General features: G+C 27.4%; 2 protein-coding genes across 2 annotated transcripts in view; one reads left to right on the top strand and one right to left on the bottom strand.

Moving 5' to 3' along the window:
* Positions 1–1221: 1221 nt before the first annotated feature.
* On the top strand, positions 1222–9040 carry LOC100570377 (PCNA-associated factor). Its single transcript, XM_003248281.4, has 3 exons — positions 1222–1586; positions 7945–8043; positions 8225–9040. The coding sequence occupies exons 1-3, from the start codon at positions 1553–1555 to the stop codon at positions 8413–8415; spliced, it is 324 nt and encodes a 107-aa protein (XP_003248329.1). The 5' UTR covers positions 1222–1552; the 3' UTR covers positions 8416–9040.
* A 5306-nt stretch (positions 9041–14346) lies between these two features.
* The window catches only part of LOC100162449 (RNA pseudouridylate synthase domain-containing protein 2), a gene marked incomplete at its 5' end in the record, with an annotated part of 153378 nt that continues 146705 nt past the window's right edge, over positions 14347–21019 (bottom strand). The window contains 2 exons of the mRNA XM_029485782.1: positions 14347–14443; positions 20258–20511. Coding sequence (XP_029341642.1) covers positions 14375–14443; positions 20258–20511 — 323 coding nt within the window. The remainder of the gene's footprint in view (positions 14444–20257; positions 20512–21019) is intronic.

The following is a 21019-nucleotide window of genomic DNA, read 5'->3' as shown; positions in this document are numbered from 1 at the left end:
CTCAGTTAAAACGTAAAAGTAATTATTAATTTTCGAAGATTTATCATTTTACATATTTCAGTATTTATAAGTGTATTTTTTTTAGTTAAAAAATATTGGTAACAATTATTGGCCTGATGAGCCTCGCAACTTATATCATTATACATTTAACATTTTGCAGTGCAGTGTAGTCACAGGATAATTATATAATTTATGATCCTATTGATAGTTTTTTTAAATTATATTTAATTTTGTTAATTTATATTATCTATGCATTTAAAAAACTATTTATCTGTAATGAAGCCCTAATCATAAGAAAAACATATTTATTTAAATATTTACATATTTAAAACTATTTATGTTCCTTTTGATATTTTTTTGTTTAAGAAAATATTTAATTTTTTTTTATTTATAAATTATATGTAGGTACGTGTTAATAAATTATTTTGTTAATATAATTTATGTGCCTAAGTATATTTGTTGGTAACTATTTAATTAAATTTAATATATTATAGGAATTTTGATTATTGCATTAAATCATGATTTTAGGTATAATATAATATTATGAATATTTTTCATAAATTTGGGGGGGTCAAAAAATTGTTTACAACACAAATACAATTACAATATACGCTTATTTTTTAATTACATTTTTTTCCTCAATATTAGTATATGTAATAAATCAGTTAATGATTATAATATATTAAAGAACAAAATCCAAACGTCTTTTCATATTGTTGCTTTTTCAAAAACAACCAATTATTATTTATTATAGGTCAATGCAAATGTAAATTTCCCAATGAACATTGAAGAAATAATATGTCTTTGGGGGCATGGGCAACCAACCTCCCATCCAGGATTCGTACCGGCTTACAGACACCCAAAACTGTACATACAAGGTGGTTTTCATTGTTCAAAATTTTGTGTGCAAACGAGATGTCGAAAATTAAAAAAATTATATTGATAATATGTGCGCAAACGAGTCTCCACCTAAATAATGATTAAAATTAAGCAATATGATATAATAATTAATAATTAGTCGTCGTACTATAATAACGGACATTGGAATGGACGTATCCAGGTACCTATATCTACTTATTTAATTTTATTATACACAGTTAGTACTGAAATTATATTGTATATCTATTACACTGATATGATTATTATATTGTTGTATTATGTACCTACCTATATTGGTTGCGCAGTGGTACTTGCTCGGTTAATCTATATAGTGTCTGTCAATCGTCTGATAATGTCGAAATTACATTAAAATCATTAGCGGCCGCAAACTAAATTTATCTTGGTTAAAACCGACGACGTCGTCTAAACGGGACCGGTGACACCGCCGACAGCCGCGGGTATAATGCGTAGGTAATTTAATATCGTGTCGTCAGTTCCACGCGCAGGTTATAATACTCGTCACTGTATCGACGTAGATGGATTTTAAATAATTTCAATAAATAGTATTATACATCGCACTGACGCGCTGTTGTAATGCGCTTGTAAACGATATTATAATATTATTAAATTAGTGGCAATATTTGATTTTTTTCTTTACCTCTCAAGTCTCAACATGGTCAGGACCAAGCAATCAGTGAGCTATAAGAGTGAGTAAAATATTTATATTATACACAGAAACTATTTTAATAATAAAGACGCGTTTTTATTATCTTATATAGTATATAAATATAATATACTATACAAACTAATATTGTAACAGAATAATAATATAATATTAACTTATTCAATATGGTATAATAGGCAGTATGGGCATTAAATCGTGGTAGGTAACTAGTAAGTATAACTTTTTAGTACCCGGCAACAATAATATTATTATATACCTAATAATTAATATTTCTCATTTATTTATCAAAGACTCTTCGCTAGAATATCTAAAACTGCGCAGTGTAAGTACGTTTATACAAAACCATTTTACTTAAAAGTAGAAATTAGGTAGGTATATCGTTTTAGGATAGGATCGGATATTTTAACTATGTGTTATTATAATGGCTATATTATACCGAAATAAAAATATTGTTGTATTTCATTTTTACGAATTTATCGTAAGGTTGGCGTAAGAACAATTAGACAATTATATTAGGTATAGGTAATATGTGTGAATATTTTACTAAGTCTTACCTCAGTATTATGAATAATATGCACATATACATTATACATATCCGATCATTCGTACCTTATATTCTCCAGGACTTTTAAATATAATTAAACAAGTCTTTTCTAACAAAATCGCCAGTCCGACATTCGTAGTGGGCATCTATTTAACAATAAATTTCAATATGGATAACTTAGTTTTATTATAAAGCTGAGTGGAAGTTTAAAACTAATTTAAAAACTGTTTAGAATTTCCAAAAGCTTGAGTTTTTTCCTATTTTAGTGTGTTTAGCAGGTGCCAGATACTCATAAAATATATTATATCAGTTGATAAACCGTAGGTAGGTATATTATATTTTTAGGCGTTTATCTTATTTTTATTTATTGCTCGCCGAGGTTGCCTTTCGATTGACAATTTAGATTGTACATAATATTACGCGCGATAACGAATGAAACCCGATTCTCAATACAATTTTATGATCTTAAAATATCCAAAATACTGCTGTTGAATTTCTCGGATTGCCTATCTTAAACTTGAAAACATTAGTACATTACAATTTAAATATTTCATGTAAATTAATTATTTAATAGAATACACACGCATAAATTAGCTATATGAATAGGATATTTTTAAGTTTTAAGAAACTGCAATATAACATAAATTAAATTTTTTTATTTTAAGTAAAGGGACTTAACACGAAAATCGGGCAAGTCACTTTGCTAAATAGTGTATTTCGACTTTTGGGTGTACCTCGGTATTGAGTGGGTCAACTAATATAGGCCCCATTGTAATGGATGTGTTAAATTTGAATCCATTCATAAATCGAAAAAATAATTCTGGGCAGAGACTGAATCGCCAGTCTCTATTTCTAAGGATTTTCAAGAATTTGCTTTATTAGATAATAATATGTAACTAATATTTATTTTATTACAAGCCAATAACCTAGTAGTAGATGCTGTACCGTGAATAATAATAAAAAAAATAATAATATGATGTATTGTACTATTTTTTAAAAATCGCATATATTACAACAAATAACAATAATAAATTATAATAGGTAGGTAATAGTTATATATCATACATTTTTGTGATAAGTCAATACCGATGTACTCTGATTTAAAGGAATAGACTTTGGGGTCCTATTTAAGTAAAAATATTGGTAAAATTAAAAACAGGCAAAAATGTAATAAAAACAAACAATATATTTAAGGTAGCTGACTACCAAATACAGGTTTAACCCGTAAATCGCAGCAATTTTTTTCCAACTAAACACCCCTTTTACTAACAAACAGGTACGCTGAATTAATTGAATACGCATAAAGAACTAAAAAAGTTATTAAATAAGATTTACCTAACATTACAGAATTTAATGTGAAGTACTGAAGTTAGTATGAAATTTGAATGCAAATATAATTATAAAGGAATTCATAATACTATAATATAATGCATTTAATGTTTACATTAAGAATTAAATACATTGTACAGTGTACAACAAACATTTGATACAATTCAGATTTTTTTACTTGGTCCAACCGTAATATCATGATAATATGAATACTTAATGCACTTGTAAAAATCGAATGCAACCTTTAAAAATATGCTCTCGATACGAAATTATTTGCTAACTATAAAAGCTGGGTGCATTCGAATGGAAAATTATTTTTCTGCCTCACGTTTCGCAGACGTCGTTTATATACAAGGAATCGACTTTTTTTTTTCTGAAACGCTGTGCTGCAGTTAAAATATAAATGTTTGTGATTTTGAAAGTAAATTTGTTGCTTTATTTGCAGTATGGCGTTTGGTTAATACGGGAAAATATAACGTTAGAACTGAATGTGATTTCGCTAATATCACAATACAAATTATATTTTAAAGAGAAAATAAAATTTTATTATTGGCGTAAAATTTCATTGATAATTTACTACGAAATTGTATTTTCATATATTTTAATGAGTGTTAGATTATTGTATTTTAAGTCGTAAACTATTAATTTCGCCATTTCAACTGTGTGTCGCAACGCCTGTCCCGATTTTCAATCTTAAAAATATTCTTACTCGAACATGTACAAAGCAAAACCCTAACCATGATTTTTATTATTGATCTTTGAATTTTAATACATTTGGCTTAAAAATTCCAAAAATTTAGTTTTAGTATTCAATCATTGCAACGAAAAATTGTTTTAAAAAAAAAACAATAGTAGAGTCGCTTTGCTGTATTATAGTAGGTGTCGAGTGTACCTACCTCACCATTGGATAACTATTTGAGTATAGATGTGTTTATTGTATACGATAAAAATGCGATTCTAAGCGAGAACAGTCTGTCGGTCATCCTATATTTTTAATCATATTTCCAATCATATTTATATTACGTTTCAATTAGAACAAATTTTTTTCTAAAAAATAATTTTGTATAATATTATTTACCTAATATTAGTATAAAATATATTACCGCTATAATAGCTGTTATTAACTTATAGTTTAATAGTAAAAAATAGTATAAACAGCTTAAAATAAATCAAAATATTTTGAAAATTGTATTGTGTATAGTAAATAATAATAGATATATGCAATGGTGAATAGGTTCAATTGCTTACAAATAATATTTTTAGAATTAAAATAAAACAACTAAAATTGTTAATTTTTGTTTAATTTTGTCAACATTTGAACTTGAAATGAGTACGAAAAAAAAATTGTGTGTATGTGTTTTTGAGATTTTTAGGTTTCTGTAGGAAAAATTATGAAAAACATTGTATCAATTATTATTATTATTGTTACTGTTGATATTAAATATTTTATAAATTTTTAATTATAAAATATTTTTTCAAATGTTCCTACGATTTTGGCGAATTTTGTTGAAATTTAAGCTTTGAATGTTAATAAAAATAATTGTGCCTATGGATTTACGATATTTTGTAACTAAGTTGTAACTGTAACTTTGAGGAATTTCGCTTTATATTTTCAAGAATTTTAAGTCGACATTAAAATTGTTAAAACTTTTTTAAGAAAAATACAAAGAAAAATCGAAAATTTAAAATGACAATAAATAGCTTAAGTTGAGTATAAATATTTTGAAAATTTCATGATGTATAGAAAACGACGATTCTTAAAATAAAAGTGGAACGTTTCAAATGTCTACGATTACCTAATATATTTTGAATAATAATACTAAATAATCGTTGTTTTACGTGTTAATTTTATATTCTAATGTCGTCAAAATTTGAGTTTCGTGATCACTAATCACTCGTAGTAAATATATGTGGCTGTACATTAAACTTATTTTTTTAATTCCAGTAATAAAAACTTATCGGAAATAAGTATTACATTTTTAAGCTATTTGACTAAGAAACAAAAATATTATCATCATAATTCTATATGTTAATCATACGCCTTATAGGTATAAACAATTTCAGTTTGTGAAATGACTGACAAAAATAATTAACTAATTATTTATCTATATTTATGTTAGTTTATTCATCTGTAGTTGATAATAATATATCCATTTCATTCCGTATACAGAAATTTAGTGTACAGTTAAGCTTAGGGTCAGATTTATTTTCATCTACCACGGTGATACTCATAGGTAATAATAATGTTGGAAGAAAAATTGGTGTATTTTTTTTCGATACCTATTTAATTGCACGGCTATATTAGATATTATATTAAGAATTTATTTTATATCTTTTTTCATTGGTTGGTACACATAACACATTATACCAACATATGAAATATTTATAATAAATGTTTTATGTTTCGATGATGCATATTAGAGAAACGTTTACTCTTTAAATCGGGTCTAAAGCCCCCATAAATTCGTCATTAATTTGTATGGATTATTGTTACTTTTGTGTTGATTGCTTTTTGGTATCCAAAATGTTGATAGTCCAGTATCATGGACGACGGAAGATGTTTTATCACAGGAAATTAATATTTTTTTACCTAATATTACCAAACTAAAATGTTATATTTATATTATTTTGACCTTTCAAGTGATTACTATTTAAAATTATTCAAATAAATGCAATTGAACATTTAATAAATGCAATAAAATATTACAATATTTGGCTTTAATCAGGATTTTAATTTTAAATCGGAGAACCAGAAGGGAACATTTGGTACCTATAGTTATTTTGTTGGCTGAGAATTTTTGCATGTATTTGGTATCTACGTCAAAAGCAGTCAGTTGATATGGTTGCGAGTAACTTCAACTACCTAGGTAGTAGGTACAGTAGAATTACAGAACGCATGACTAATGAGTAATGACTAAATAGTAAATAATACGCAACTCGTAGGTCAAAACAAAAAATAATAAAGTGTAAGGCAGTGAAGTTAGAAGGGTTGACATTTATAAAATACGTATAAGTACAAATGTTAAAATAATTTTAAAAATGACATTATACTTAAATAAAATAAATATCAAATATAAATTATGCTTAAAATAATATAGTATAAGTACTTACAGCTTAAAAAAATAACTATAGATAGGTATGTCTTTAATAAATATTTTAAAAATTGTATATTGTACAACAATTTTCCATAATATTTAATTTAATTTTGGTGTGAAAATATTTACGTGCATTACATAATATTATATTTATTTAAAAAACTTTTATGAAACTATTTGATTAAATTTTATTTTTTAATCCTGAAATTATGCTAAAACTTAAAATTCTTTGTTGAGAATATGATAAAATAGTATATATTATAACTGAAAACCCACAGCTATTTTATATTCATAAATATACCTACCTAATATTTTAGGTAGGTTTTATATAATATATATAGGTTTTATAATATTCTTTTAGTATATAAGCAGAAAAATGTTCGATAGAAATTATTATAAATCCGACAATACAATAATATTATGCAATATGGTTGAACAATAATAATTATAGAAAAATATAGTTGGTCTCAATGGGAAGGAGTTGGAAGTTTCTAAATACTTTGTATTTTTAAGGAGCTGTGTTATTATGGGATTCTCATTATTTTCCCAATTTTTGCCCATTGAGGCTTATCCTCATGCTATACTTACCTCTCTTGTAATGCCACTGTGTAAAGTGTTTTTTTATTTAGGACCTTCATTTTTTTATTTAAATATTTTATTAATTTTACAAATTATCGAAATTTACCTAACTATATTTTAACTACTATAATAATGGATTACTTTTTTTAACCACTTCTATATTATGTAATATAATAATCTTCCAAGTTTCAATAATATGACATAATACATATCATAGTTAGGAATTAATTATTACTTATTAGGTAGTGCAGGTATTATATTATTGTACTAAATCAGTAAAACAATTAAGTACCTAGTCGAGTGTAATCAAAATAATAAATTGATTTATGTTCAGAACGTCAAACGAACTGTTGATTTTGCTCACCGAAAAAATTGAAATTAAACGAATAGATTTTTCAAAAAAATAAGAATGCGCGACTATAAAATACACGAAATCAGTATACATTTTAGACGATTGAAAAACTTTGCAATTCACTAGGGATGGTTCGTGTGCACCTTATGTGATATATTATATTAATCAGTGGAACGAGAGAACATTCAAACCTCTTGAGTCTCGGGTCTTGAGTATTTATAATTTAGGTATATTATAATACTAGAAAAAAAATTGCACTTAATTGTGAATATACACTACAAGATAGAACTGTGGATAAAAATGTTGTCAATACGTCATTTGGACAAAAAAAAAAAAATGTAAATGCACTTTTTCTGAATATTGTTACCTTACTCTGTATTACCTTACTTATTGGGCATCTACTACCTGCAATAGTAATATATTATATCATATTTTTAATCTAATTTTTTCTTTTTTTTTCATGTGTTTGTCTCATATAAAGTTTCCATTGGGAAAGTGCCTAAAATTGCTGCGTGCAAAGCGGCCATAGCCAGTAGCAGCAGTGGTTCGTCATCGTCGTCGTCTCCGTCCACTTCCAAAAGTAATTGCACTCTCACGTCTTTGGCATGTTATTATTATTATATGAGTATTTCGTACAATCCGTACGCTGGTCATGTATGGTGCGTGGTGGTGGTGGTGGAGATGGTGGTTACAAGGGTTTTCGTTGTTTTATCCACAAATTCACCGTCATTACAAATGCTATATTATTTTGTTCGCTTTAGACAAATACTCGAGTGGTGGTGGAAATTCAGTGCACCCCAGAGAGATTCCGTTTTGGCAGAAAGAGATCACGTGCTTTTTCCAGGTGAAAAAAGACGAGGAACTACCACAGCCGTCGGCCAACGACGAGGACGACGACGTCGTCGAATTGCCGCCGCCAGAAATGATGCAGGCGGGTTCGTCGAAAATGTAGTACAGAATAAGACTTTTATAGTTTTATCTTTATACTTATGAATTCCCTATAAGAAACCGACTCAAAGTCATGTATGTTCATGATTTTGTTACCCAGATTTTGTTAGTTTGAAGTGAGTTCTTACCCTTGCAAGAAGTATTTATTTTTCAATCGTATTTTTTTTTTTTACCACACGTCTATATTTTTTTATGTATAGTTACAATATCATTTATTCACGTTTTTTTCTGTTCCATCATACGTATATCTATTATATCCATTATATATTTTATAAGCCAATGTGTACGCAAACGACGAAAAACAATATTATTTAAATTTATTTTTCAATATTGGATAAACAAAAATATAATATATTTATTCAATACCAATATTATTATGTACATCAGCTCGGAAGCTCAGCTGTTGTGTATAAGATATATTTATTTAAAAAAAAACCAAAGAGAAATGTCATTTTTGTTTCATCGCTCTACGCGAAATTAAATGTTCAACGTTTAAATTAATTCAGTCATTATATTATTAATTTTTTATGCAAAAAAGTAAAAACTATTGAACTAGTAAATACTTAACACTGATATATTATTATTATATAGACGGTACATAATATTATATAAAAATTATAAACTTTTTAGATGTATTTTTTTTTACGAGTATATTACAATATTTTCTATACAATGTATTCAGCATCAGATTCTACGGATTTATTTTTTCAAACTGAAAATCATATACGCCATCGAGTAAAGGTATTGTAGTAAAATCATGTCAACTCATGAATCTGTCTCTTATACTCTTATATTATATTATAGCTGCATTGTAAATTATTTTTTTAGTATATTTTAACATTTAGTTATCAGAAGACTATACTTACACAAGTAGGTACTTATGACAACTTTACCTATATTATGGATAGGTATGTGTATGTCCTACAATGATATAATATTAAAATGTTGGAAAAACAGTTAAATATTTATTAACGCTTAAAGATATGAAACTATTAAAATATTATCATAATATTTATCATTATGTTGAATGAAAAATAATTTGAATTATATACCTACTCAGCCACCATAATGTACTTACAACTATAATTCCAACTATTGAATCATATAGGTACCGTAAAATACAATTATATATTATATTATTTTATTTTTTATTCAAAATTATGACGGTATAATATCGTAAATCTATTATTAGGTATTGAATATTGTAGTTTTAGATTTATACAATACATATTTGTATAATAGAGTACACCATGATTTATGAATTCTCAGGACAACATTGCAGTGAGTTTTAAAACTCGTTCACCTCTGGTTTATAAATAGACACATATTATACCTGGAGAGTACCTACTCCCCAATCTTAGATTCTGAGAAGAGTGATGAATGTATATTGATTTTATATTGATGTGTGTTATTTTATTTTTGTGTCTATCATCACTGATTGGAGCAGTAACACTGCTTCAATTTTCTTTAACAGTGTCTTGTTCGATGGAAAAGAGAATAAAGTTGGTACATTCAGGAGGTTAAAATTTAAAATTTTCAATAGTTTTCAAAAGCGCAAGGAAAAACAAAACAAACATTAAGGGAAAACGGTATTTTTTACGCAAAAGCAGTTTTCAACAAAACTGGTTTTGGTTTTTGGTGTAACTCTAACTTCTAAGACAAATTACTGTATATACAATATACATGATATTTTACTGAAGTTTATATCAGAATTTTCTATACACGATACAATTTTCCAAAAATTTTGATTTGTTTTCAATTGTTTATTTTCAAATTATTTTTTTATTTTTATTCTTAGTTTTGAATTCTGAGCGGAGCGATAAATGTATTGGTTTTATAAAGATTAGTGTGTTTTGACATTTTTTTTTATGCCTGGCGTTAACTTTAGAAGCAGGAATAATAATTCAATATTGAACTTTGTGCGCAAATATTTATATAAGCATTTAGTAAAAATGATAAATTTATCAAAATATTTTAGCTTTTTTGGATTTATGTATGATACATTTTTTGTTTGAGAATATTAATTTAATAGAAGGTTCCTCATAAATTGTTTTTAACTTTAAAAAATATATATTATTCACAATTTTTTTAAAATTGTTTTATTGTTTTTGAAGCAGGGACTGGAACCTTTTGAATTTATTGGTATCGGTTCCGGTACCGATTCTCCAAAAATAAAATAACGATTCCGGTTCGGTTCTGGTTCTTTGATGAAAAAAAATAAAGGTACCGGTTCCAAATAATTTAGGTTCCGGTTCCAGATAATTTCGGTACCAAAAAGTATAATAATGTCAAATAATCATCTAGAATGTGGGTATAATTGAGGTTAGGTTAATTGAGGTATGAGAAATATTAGAAAACTCATAATATATCATAGATACATAGGTTATACACAAAACCGTAATACCTTTAAATATGATAAATAAAATAATTTTATTTTTGAACCTTAAAGTACCTTTTTAATTTAAAGATTCCAGTTCGGTTCCGATATTTTATTATATTAAAATAAAGGTTTCGGTTCCGGTTCCGGTTCTTAATATTTTAAAGTTTCCGGTTCCAGAACCGGTTCTTTTAGGTTCAGATCCAGTACCTGTTTTGAAGTTTGTTAGAATGGTTATGAAATCTGTTAAAATCACAAAAATATTTAAATTATTTTGTCACTATAAATTGCACAATTTTTGATGTGCAATTTTTCCTTTAAAATGTAATGCAAGAATCTTTATGAGTTTTTTTTTGAAATATAAAAAAGCACTGTTTGAAATCGTAATTCAGTTGTACAGCAGTCATGCGGTTTGTTTTGCATGCATTGAATGTTTTTTTTTTAATCAATTTGTTTTAGAAAAATATACCTACAACTATTATTATTTCGATATAAATTATTATCGTTTTAATTTTTTTTAATATAGATACCATTATAGATTTTGAATATCATTGAAATAATGATTTGGAGTTTGATATTACTTTTGATTTCTTAAAAGGCTTCTAACGATTAATTTATCGATATTTAAAATCAATTTTAAAATCGGTTTCAAGCTCTGTAAAAAAAGTTTAGTATAAAGTAAAATTAACTTTTAATGAATGACTGAAGTTAACATTTTAACGACATTGGATATTCGAATTTCAAACGTATAATAACGATTTTAGTTATTTGTTTGTAATTCAAAAGATGTTATTCATAAGAACACGGAACTTAAATCACTACGGTGTTTATCATTATATTATTATGTTATACACAATTAAACGTACAAAATATTTTGATTAGTTTTAAGGTATTTAGGTATACTATGATCATATTTTCACCATTTGGCGTTGACTCGCTTATTAGTTAATAACTGCTAGTAATCATAAACGCAACTGGGGGTGGCTGGCTGGACCCCCGACTTAGCAACTACAAAACTTTTAATAACCCTTAAAAAAAAAATTATTCAATTATAATATGTTTCCTAGAAAAATTAATAAACCTTTTTAAGTTCAACAGTAATTCTTATTTATTTTTATTTTTAGTTATATAATTATCTTAGCTTTCCACCACTGCTATATTATGATATAATATATGAAACTATTTAACACATTGACGGACATGACTGCTAATGCTGTTATGCAAATTACTGTAATTTGGTAGTCACTCTGATTGGGCATAATCCATAGATTTTTATATAATTTTTAGAATATTTGATTTTTTTTTTGCCCAAATTGTTAGTAAGTCACAATAGGACACTAGATAATTTCCATTGTGGCGAAGCCACAATAAGAAACGCAACTGCTCTAGCAGTCATGCCATTTTACGACTTTTTATATATAACTGCTATACCAGTCATGGTCATATTACAACTTGAATCAGGATGACTGCTATAGTGGTTACTGCCCGTCAACGTGTTAATCATTTTCTTCTTGGGTTCATTTGGACTATACCGTTTCACAGCCAAACCTCCATCCTTCTCTGTCCATGGCAAAAACTATATATTATATTTATATACCAACTGTTATTTATTTTTATGTGATCTGTTTTTGGTAAATATTAGTTCAACATATCTTATTACAGTCACTATCTATGACGAAGTACATCCGATACCAACTATACAGCAGAACGACTCCCCGTTTTTTATTCATTAAGTTATATTAATTATTATCTAATTTTTTCTTGGCAAAATGTTAAATAAACGTTTTCTCAAGGCTAATGGTGATCTTTCTATGGAAATATTGACATATTATTATTTACTTTATACTTACCTAGCAATAAAATATTTTCATTTCTGCTTATACGTTTTCTTACACTTTTCAAGAAAATAATATTTTTTTTTTCAAACAGTTTTGATTTCTAGGTGTAAATACTAAGAACCTATAAAAGCATAGTATTTATAATGTATAGTATAGGTATAATAGTGTCACACAACAAACACACATACGTATTACATATTATTATGTATAATATGGAAATAAAAAAACAAAACAGAATACAATACTGTTCTTTTTCAATGTTTAATATTCTATTAAGCACACTAGACAAATAATAACTACAATAGTTTGAAATAAAAACAAATACTAATCCTACTTATGGATTATGGAAATCACTAACTGTCGGTCAAGCCGAGAGATATTAAGTACGACACATATATTATAAGTGTTACATGGAAATGACTACGAAAAAACTGCGTTTCGGTTCACCTTGTGTGGACAACACTGCATATTGCTCGGTGTAGGCCAACCGTTATACTTAATAATAATAATAATAATAATAATAATAATAATAATAATAATAATAATAATAATTATAATAATAATAATAATAATAATAATAATAATGATAATGATAATTATAATAATAATAATAAAGTAATACACATAATGATGATAATAATATTAAGAATAACATTAATTATAAATTATAATTATTATTATCCATTACTATAGGTATATGCTAGTATAATAAGTGTCTATATTTGACTAACAATAATAATAATAATAATACATAAGCTCTAACAATAATAAAACCATAACTACCAACACAAAACTAATCACAAAAACATTATGTCTTAGCGAATACAACGGTTACAGAGCGCGATAGTTGATAGTATAATAATAATAACAATAATAATTATAATATGTATTATAATAAATAACTTATATTATTATTGGTAATATGAAGTGGTTTTTTTTTCTTATAAACAATCATTTGTAGTATTATAATTTTTATAATAAAATTAATAGAGTATTCGAAAGAAAAAAAAATGAATACACTAAAATTACGACGAAGAATAATAATATTATTTAAAAACTCACAAAAATCCCGATTCTGATTTCTAGTTATTGTAGATTTAATTTTTTTGCTTAAGTCATAAAATGCTGGTGAAAAATCACACTCACACAAAAAAGCACACAAATACACACACAAACACACAAAATCGTGACACACGGTCATAAAAGATAATATAATATAATCGTTTTGATGAAGTATAATATCATTACAATAATTATCGTACATAAATATCATTATGATATCGTGTTGGTATATTATATCGCACCCAAATATAGGTATAGTATATTTATAATTATTATTGTATGACGTGTATATTTTAATATTATAATTACAACGCATAATTTCATCATAATATTAAATATTGTATAATATATAGGTTTTCTTGTAAGACGACAGTTATTATTTATCACAATTAAAAAAAGAAAGAAAATAATAACCGCGAGCACTCATTGCTTTTTATTTTTTTAATTTTTTACTTCCGTGAGTACTACGAAATCCACGATAAAGAATAATAGTAATTATTTATTAATACTTATATAATATTATACAGAAGGGGGCAACCACAGTATTATATTATTATTATTATTAGTCATTTGACCGAAAAAAAAGCTCTTAATTATAGAAGTTTCCAAAAACAGTTTATTTTTCGGTCAATTGACTAGCGTAAGGCCCACCCTGTTGCTGTAATAGGTCCATAATTATTTCATATTTATTCTGGCTCCTTCCATTCGACGTTGGCCCACACTGGAAGGTCCGTTTCGTAACTCCATCCAGGCCCCTGTGGACATACAAGAATATTAGTAAAACTTTATGTACGTAGGTAAAAAAAAATGTTTATAAGTAGGTAGATGCGTGTATAAAAAAATGTTTGGTTATTGTTTCCGAGATAATTTGTTGTAGAATAATCTTCGACCATTTAAACTAGTTTGTACATAATAATATATTATATTTAAACTAGTTCATATTATGTTCGAAGATAATATTAATATTATAACATCATTGTTGTATAAAATTATTCCAAAATATACTACACAAGTATGAAGTACGTAGGTACCTACTAGTCTCAAAGAATTGTTTGAGTAACGTAAGTATCTACTAAAATACTTTCGAGTCAAAAAATAAATCAATGAAATAAAACAAAAAAACAACTACACAATTATTTTTCTAAGCTTCTTATATCATGCATCGTAGTTGTAAGAATCGTTAGTCAATATAGTCATTATACGATTTTACAGGCTATAGATTAATTAGGGTAGTTAACACATTTTAAATTATTTTATATATTTATTACACTTAGGAGTAAAAAATGTTTAAAAATGTTTTGAATTTTTCATTGCATTTTATAAATATGACGTGTTTAAGATGTCTATGTACACATAGTATCATTCATGAAGACTTTTTACAGCAATGATTTGGTCGATGGTCAATATAAAGAAATTGGTAGTTTTGTGATACGTTTTTCAGTACTTAAAAAGAAAAAATGGGGTTTAACCAATAGGTAGTGCTCAATATGATAAAAAATGTATTTAAAATACCTTAAAATAAAAAGTAGTAAAAAAGGATCCAATGCTAAAATTGTATTTAAGTATCGGTAGTCAAATACCTTAAAACACTGTATAAAATTGTGTCGTGAGCATTATACAGTGTAATTATTATTAAATAATAATGTACGTTATAAGGTACATAATATTTAATTGTGTGGCGTAGCGAGCACAAAGCCGGTAGGAAAATATTGCTTTAAGACATTGCACAATATGGTTTTATTGCAATTATTTAACGCATACCTGTATGAATCGGACGGGACGACGGTATATTTTATAATTTTGTACATTTATTAATGCGTTCCGAGACAACCGATAAAGTCTTAAACCTGCAGCTAATACATACGTTAGTATATAATGTATAGTATATTATTATTTATTATAATATTAATTATTGGCTATTGTCCATTATTAGGTTAATGAGTTAATTATGTTCAAACAGGATTTTCTCGTGAGGGGGGCGGGAGATTCAACCATGAGATTTATTTACAATATATTTATACGCTCAATGCTAAAGTAATTTTGTCCTCAAAAATCCACTTTACGGGAATAATGATTCTGTTCTGTAGAATCAACCAAATTTCATTTTAAAATTAATTGTGAAAAATATTCTACAGCCCACACTGAACTCCGTTTTTCAATATTTCAATCTCAGTCTTAATAATATTAATTTTTTTTTAGAAATAATAAATAATTAATAAATTATAAATTAAATAAAAAATCAGACTAAAATGCAGGTCGTAGAAAATTATTCTTTTAAATAAAAAAAAAAAAGTAATTAAAATCTGACAATTCTACGTCTGAGAGTATTACCTGCCCAGACAGCATTTTGTAATGATAATATTATAATAACGTTATACTAATATTATTCGTTATTATAATGTTATAATAATATTATTAAACAAAAATTTATAATATAATATTACACCTATCACCCACCCCCACCCCTAAATATCTACCGTAGTTACAGGCAATTAATTATAATTAAGGTGGTACTAAAATATAAAATACAATTTTAAAATATATAACTTATATATATTTACGAAAAATGTTGAAAATCAGCACAGGTTGCAGAAATAATGTAATTTAAATTATATAGGTAATCATTCAAAAATAATATTAATATTAGATATAAATATTGATTATTATTTATCACCTAAGTTGGTAAAATAAAAAAAAATGATCTACATACATGTATTATTTATACATGGCATAGTAGCCGGTGTAATTAAATAACATATTTTTATTGACAAAGTATTCAATAGGTATACTTGCAAAGTTTCAACGACACCTCCTCCCCTCTTCCTTCCCATACTCGGAGTCCACCACTTTTAATGGGCAAGCACAATAAAACTAGTTCTAGGGCATATTCGTTTGTTGTATTAAGTTCTACTTTAGGCGCAGCCTGTGTAATATATTTTCTGGAAGTCAGCCTATATCTAAAAAATTTTTGAAATTTTTTTTTTATCGTTATTTTTTCTATGAAATTCAATGGATAATTGGATGCGTTTAATTCGATTCCCTTAATATATAGATGACAACAAATAATATAGAAACGTTATTTAAGGAACCTATAATCATATAGTAATACTGCAGTGCTTCGTCAATCTGGGAACCATCCCTAGGGCACTACTCTGATTAGACCAAACAAATTGGAAATGTAAGCTTGTTAATTTAAGTTTAACAAAATGAACACGTTGTTTGAACGTTTTATTTAATGTTGACCCTTGTATACTGTATAGTATAACTTGTCATTTATTTACTAGGGTATTATTAAAAATCGAATAGTTTAAGTCCAATAATTTTTATCCTTGTAAAAAAATAAAAATTTGTAAATTTAACGTATGATTTTTCGTTTTATTTTTATTGTTAAAAGTTATGCCTTTAAGCTAATAATAGTTTGTATTTGACGATAAGTTTTGACTTTACGAATAAAGGCACATTGGCCTGATGGGGCATGTATTTCGATAATTGAACTGACTTATTGTATTGTAAGTATTTAAAATCGTAATTTTAATCGAATAGAAGGGCATAGAGATTCGGTGAGTTTATTAAAAATGGGGTTGTCTGATTTTCGTCAAAAATAAAGGACGTGCGTTATATTTCACGTATCGTATTATTGTTCGTCAACGTTATTTTTGAAGCCTACCCCCCGAAATTGATAATACGTAAATGGCGCGTAGCGTTTTACACCTTTGGCTGAGTAAATGCAGCGTAGGTATATTCTTATTTATTTTATTAACCGAAAAAACGTTTTCCAAAACGAAATGCACATCATCGTAAAACCAATAATATTCGCCTCTCGCGCAGCACATCTCTTGGAACATAACACAAAATACATTTTGAAGACTGCACCGTATAATATCGTACGGAAACACTTCAATCGTCAAGCCCCCCCCCCCTCGACCGTCCATTGTTGTATGCGACATTACAGCCGGGGCTTATGTATGTACGCATCGTAAATTTTCTATGCGAATAATCGTTTCCAAGTGTATATACCTACGCGTGTTATTGTGTATTGGGTTACACGCGTGACGTGTTGCGCCTACACGTTGTCGCGATGACGCAATAAATGACATTTCGGACTGTGATGGGGTAGGGCAAAAAGTGGTGTGTGAGTCGGCAATATAAATGCAATATCGGGCGAGACTCTATTGAATTTTCACTGTGCCAGTCGTTGTATTTGATATTATGTGCAAGAAACCGATCAGATGTACAGAGCGAACCTAAGGAGCCGGAAGTAAAAATATATACATAGTATGCGTTGTCACTTGTACAACGTGAGCCTACAGCGTGTTCAATGTATATCCGTTCCCGAAATATCCTGTACCGTCTGCAGGAGGAGAAGATATAGTACCAATAACAATATACAACTGTGGGCTTATTCGAATCGTCATCGTCAGTCTGCAGATGGGTTAGAATATTTCCATATATAGCTGGTAGCTATTTAAGTATGTATTCATGTGCGTCTATATCATGAAATTATTTAACAGTAGGTCGGTCCCAACAACAGGAACACGATTTTATTGTTTCATAGAACATTTTACGTACAATATAGGTAAAATACTATTAACTATTATACTAGGTTATATACTATTTATACCTACTACCCGAATCAAAAAAGAAACATTATTTAAACCAAATCTTTCAATCGGGTTTTTCGGTTTATGTGTCAAATAACAATACTCTATAAGTATTGTTTATCCGTGTCCAAATATTATTATTTTTTATATTCGTATTATATTATAGTAGGTATCTAAAACTTTATTATAATAAAAATAATATTGCATTGTCTTAATTTATTTTTCTCCGCTATCAACTGTTATTAAACTATTATTATCGATCATTATAACTTATGACGTAGGTACTTCCTTGTGATATATTATTCTTTAATCTGGTAATATATTAAAATATGTTATCACTTTTTAAATTATACAATAACCACATGATTAATTCATCGAAAATATGAATACAAATTTACGACGTAAAATTAAATTATTAAAAACGGCCAAACTATTTAATTTGCAAAATTATATTATTTTCGTGTAACGGTTAAAGGGGAAATAAATTGGAAATACAAGATTAAGTACCTAATGAGAAGCACTCAAGACCACGCAACAATTATTATGAAAAATACGATCGACATTAATGTGATTAACAGTGTAGATAATTCAACCCAAAACATTTTTAACGACACTACATATTTTATAATTTAGAATTAGATGTAATTTATATCACAACAATAACAAGGACTTATTACCATAAATTGTAATGCCGGAAGAGTTGTCAAACACAGTTTAATGCGATTACTAACATTTTTAAGTGCACGGTATTTTGATGAAAGGAAAAAAACCTGAAAATGATGGCAGGGTGGCGAGGGGGGTTTCGATAAAAAAACGAAATACATATTATAATATAATATGTACAACTAAATAATAATACGTTATGACATGAATATTATTCGTACAAATTGCAGTTTTGCCCATCCATATTATTATTATTATTACTATGCGAAATATTTTTAACCCATTTACGTAGCCACGTAGGTACCTATATCTACCGTATTTATATACGAAATATCTGCTGAATTATAAACATATTTTAAATCACCGAATGACAAAATCGATTAATGTTAACATTTGTTTTTTCTTTTAGTTTGCCTGTACGACGATATATTCAGTGCGCCTTAACAATTTAGAGCGACGCCATAATAAGACTCTTATCATTAGAGGCTAATATAATATATACTATAATAGGTATAAGTACTGTTTTTCGTGGAAATAAAGGACACATATTTACTTGGCTCTACCTCTCTATTTTCAACTCAAGGGGCATCGGTTGTCATTACGATATTAATCAATAGTGTTAAGAGATAATAAATATATTAAAATAATATTAAAACAATTTATTATTTTTCAGTACGATTGCAGACTGCAACAATATTATAGTTGTAATATTATTTTCAGTATATTATAAAGTATTGAGTACGATTAATGCGTATAATAACTATATTCATAACCGAGCCTCGCGAATATTCAAATATTATAGTTATCGAATATTTAGGCTAACAAATACTAAGTAAATCAAGCATGATATTTTGAATCACTTAATTCGATAATTATTGTTTAGTTAAAGTATGAATGAACTAATTAAATACGTCATATCGTCCCTAAAAATGGGTAGAAATAAGAACATTTATTTTTTTACAATAAATATTTTAGCTCTATTCTAAAATGTAAGTAATTAAAACTATATCAAACAAAAATAATTTATTTAAACGGTAATTGTATAATAATATAGGGTGTTATGCAATGCCAAAGCGATTTTATTTCGGGTATTAAGATTAAAGAGAACGGAATCGATTTGCTATGCCCATTATACTGCAGGCTACCAAAATATTATTATATTATTGCGTACATTTTCGTAATCAGCTCACGTGCCAAATACCGATTGGTTTCTAATTCCATTACGCGACGACGATTCGATTCATTCGATACAACAATAATACTATAATGGTGTGCCTACAGATTATTGTCGAATTAAATACTTACGCTGTACTTCCAAGCGTGCAAGTACATGATTAGGTCTTTTGGTTTCGGGTCCCTGAATTTCACCCGGCACTCGTAGCAATGTGGGTCGTGGGTGAGCTTCTCGGCGTCGAAATCCATGTCCGGCACGTCTTGTCCTGTCTGCGTGGACACGTTCATTGCACTGTCGTACTGCAACTGAAGCTGATTGGTTTGTCTGCCCTTTATCTGCAACTGGAGCTGATGTTGTTCCACCACCGATTCGTTCTTTTTGAAACCTTTTAGACAGTAATAATATATAATATCGCAACTTTGTATTTTCCATTTGAAATTAATTTAATCAAAACATTATAGTATTATTCCAATACTATTTGGTAATAATGATATTGCTGATATTGTTGTCTTTGTTGTTTCCCAGGTATGTTTTTTTATGTTTTTTCCAGAAACCAATGTGATAAAAACGCATGGATTACATAGTAAAATCCATTTGTTAATTCATTTATTTATTCATTAATATTGTAGTAGATAGGTAATACTTTTGGTGCTATATTTGTAATTATTAATCATATAATTGGTAAAAAAATTTTATATTAGGTTCAGCAAATGGATATTATAGAGAAAAATATTAGACTATATAGACTTGTATTACATGTAATAAATAATATGTGGTTAAAAAGAATATAACAATTTGTCTCAAAATCGTTTTATTTTATCATTTCTTTTCTCATTTTCTCGTTCCTAAAAATGCTCACTTACATCCCGCAGATACCGCACGACATTTGATAT

The sequence above is a fragment of the Acyrthosiphon pisum genome, chromosome X, assembly GCF_005508785.2.
Source record: "Acyrthosiphon pisum isolate AL4f chromosome X, pea_aphid_22Mar2018_4r6ur, whole genome shotgun sequence".
NCBI classification, from domain to species: domain Eukaryota; kingdom Metazoa; phylum Arthropoda; class Insecta; order Hemiptera; family Aphididae; genus Acyrthosiphon; species Acyrthosiphon pisum.
Note: the sequence above shows the minus strand (reverse complement) of the source record. Positions and strands in the feature narration are given on the sequence as shown.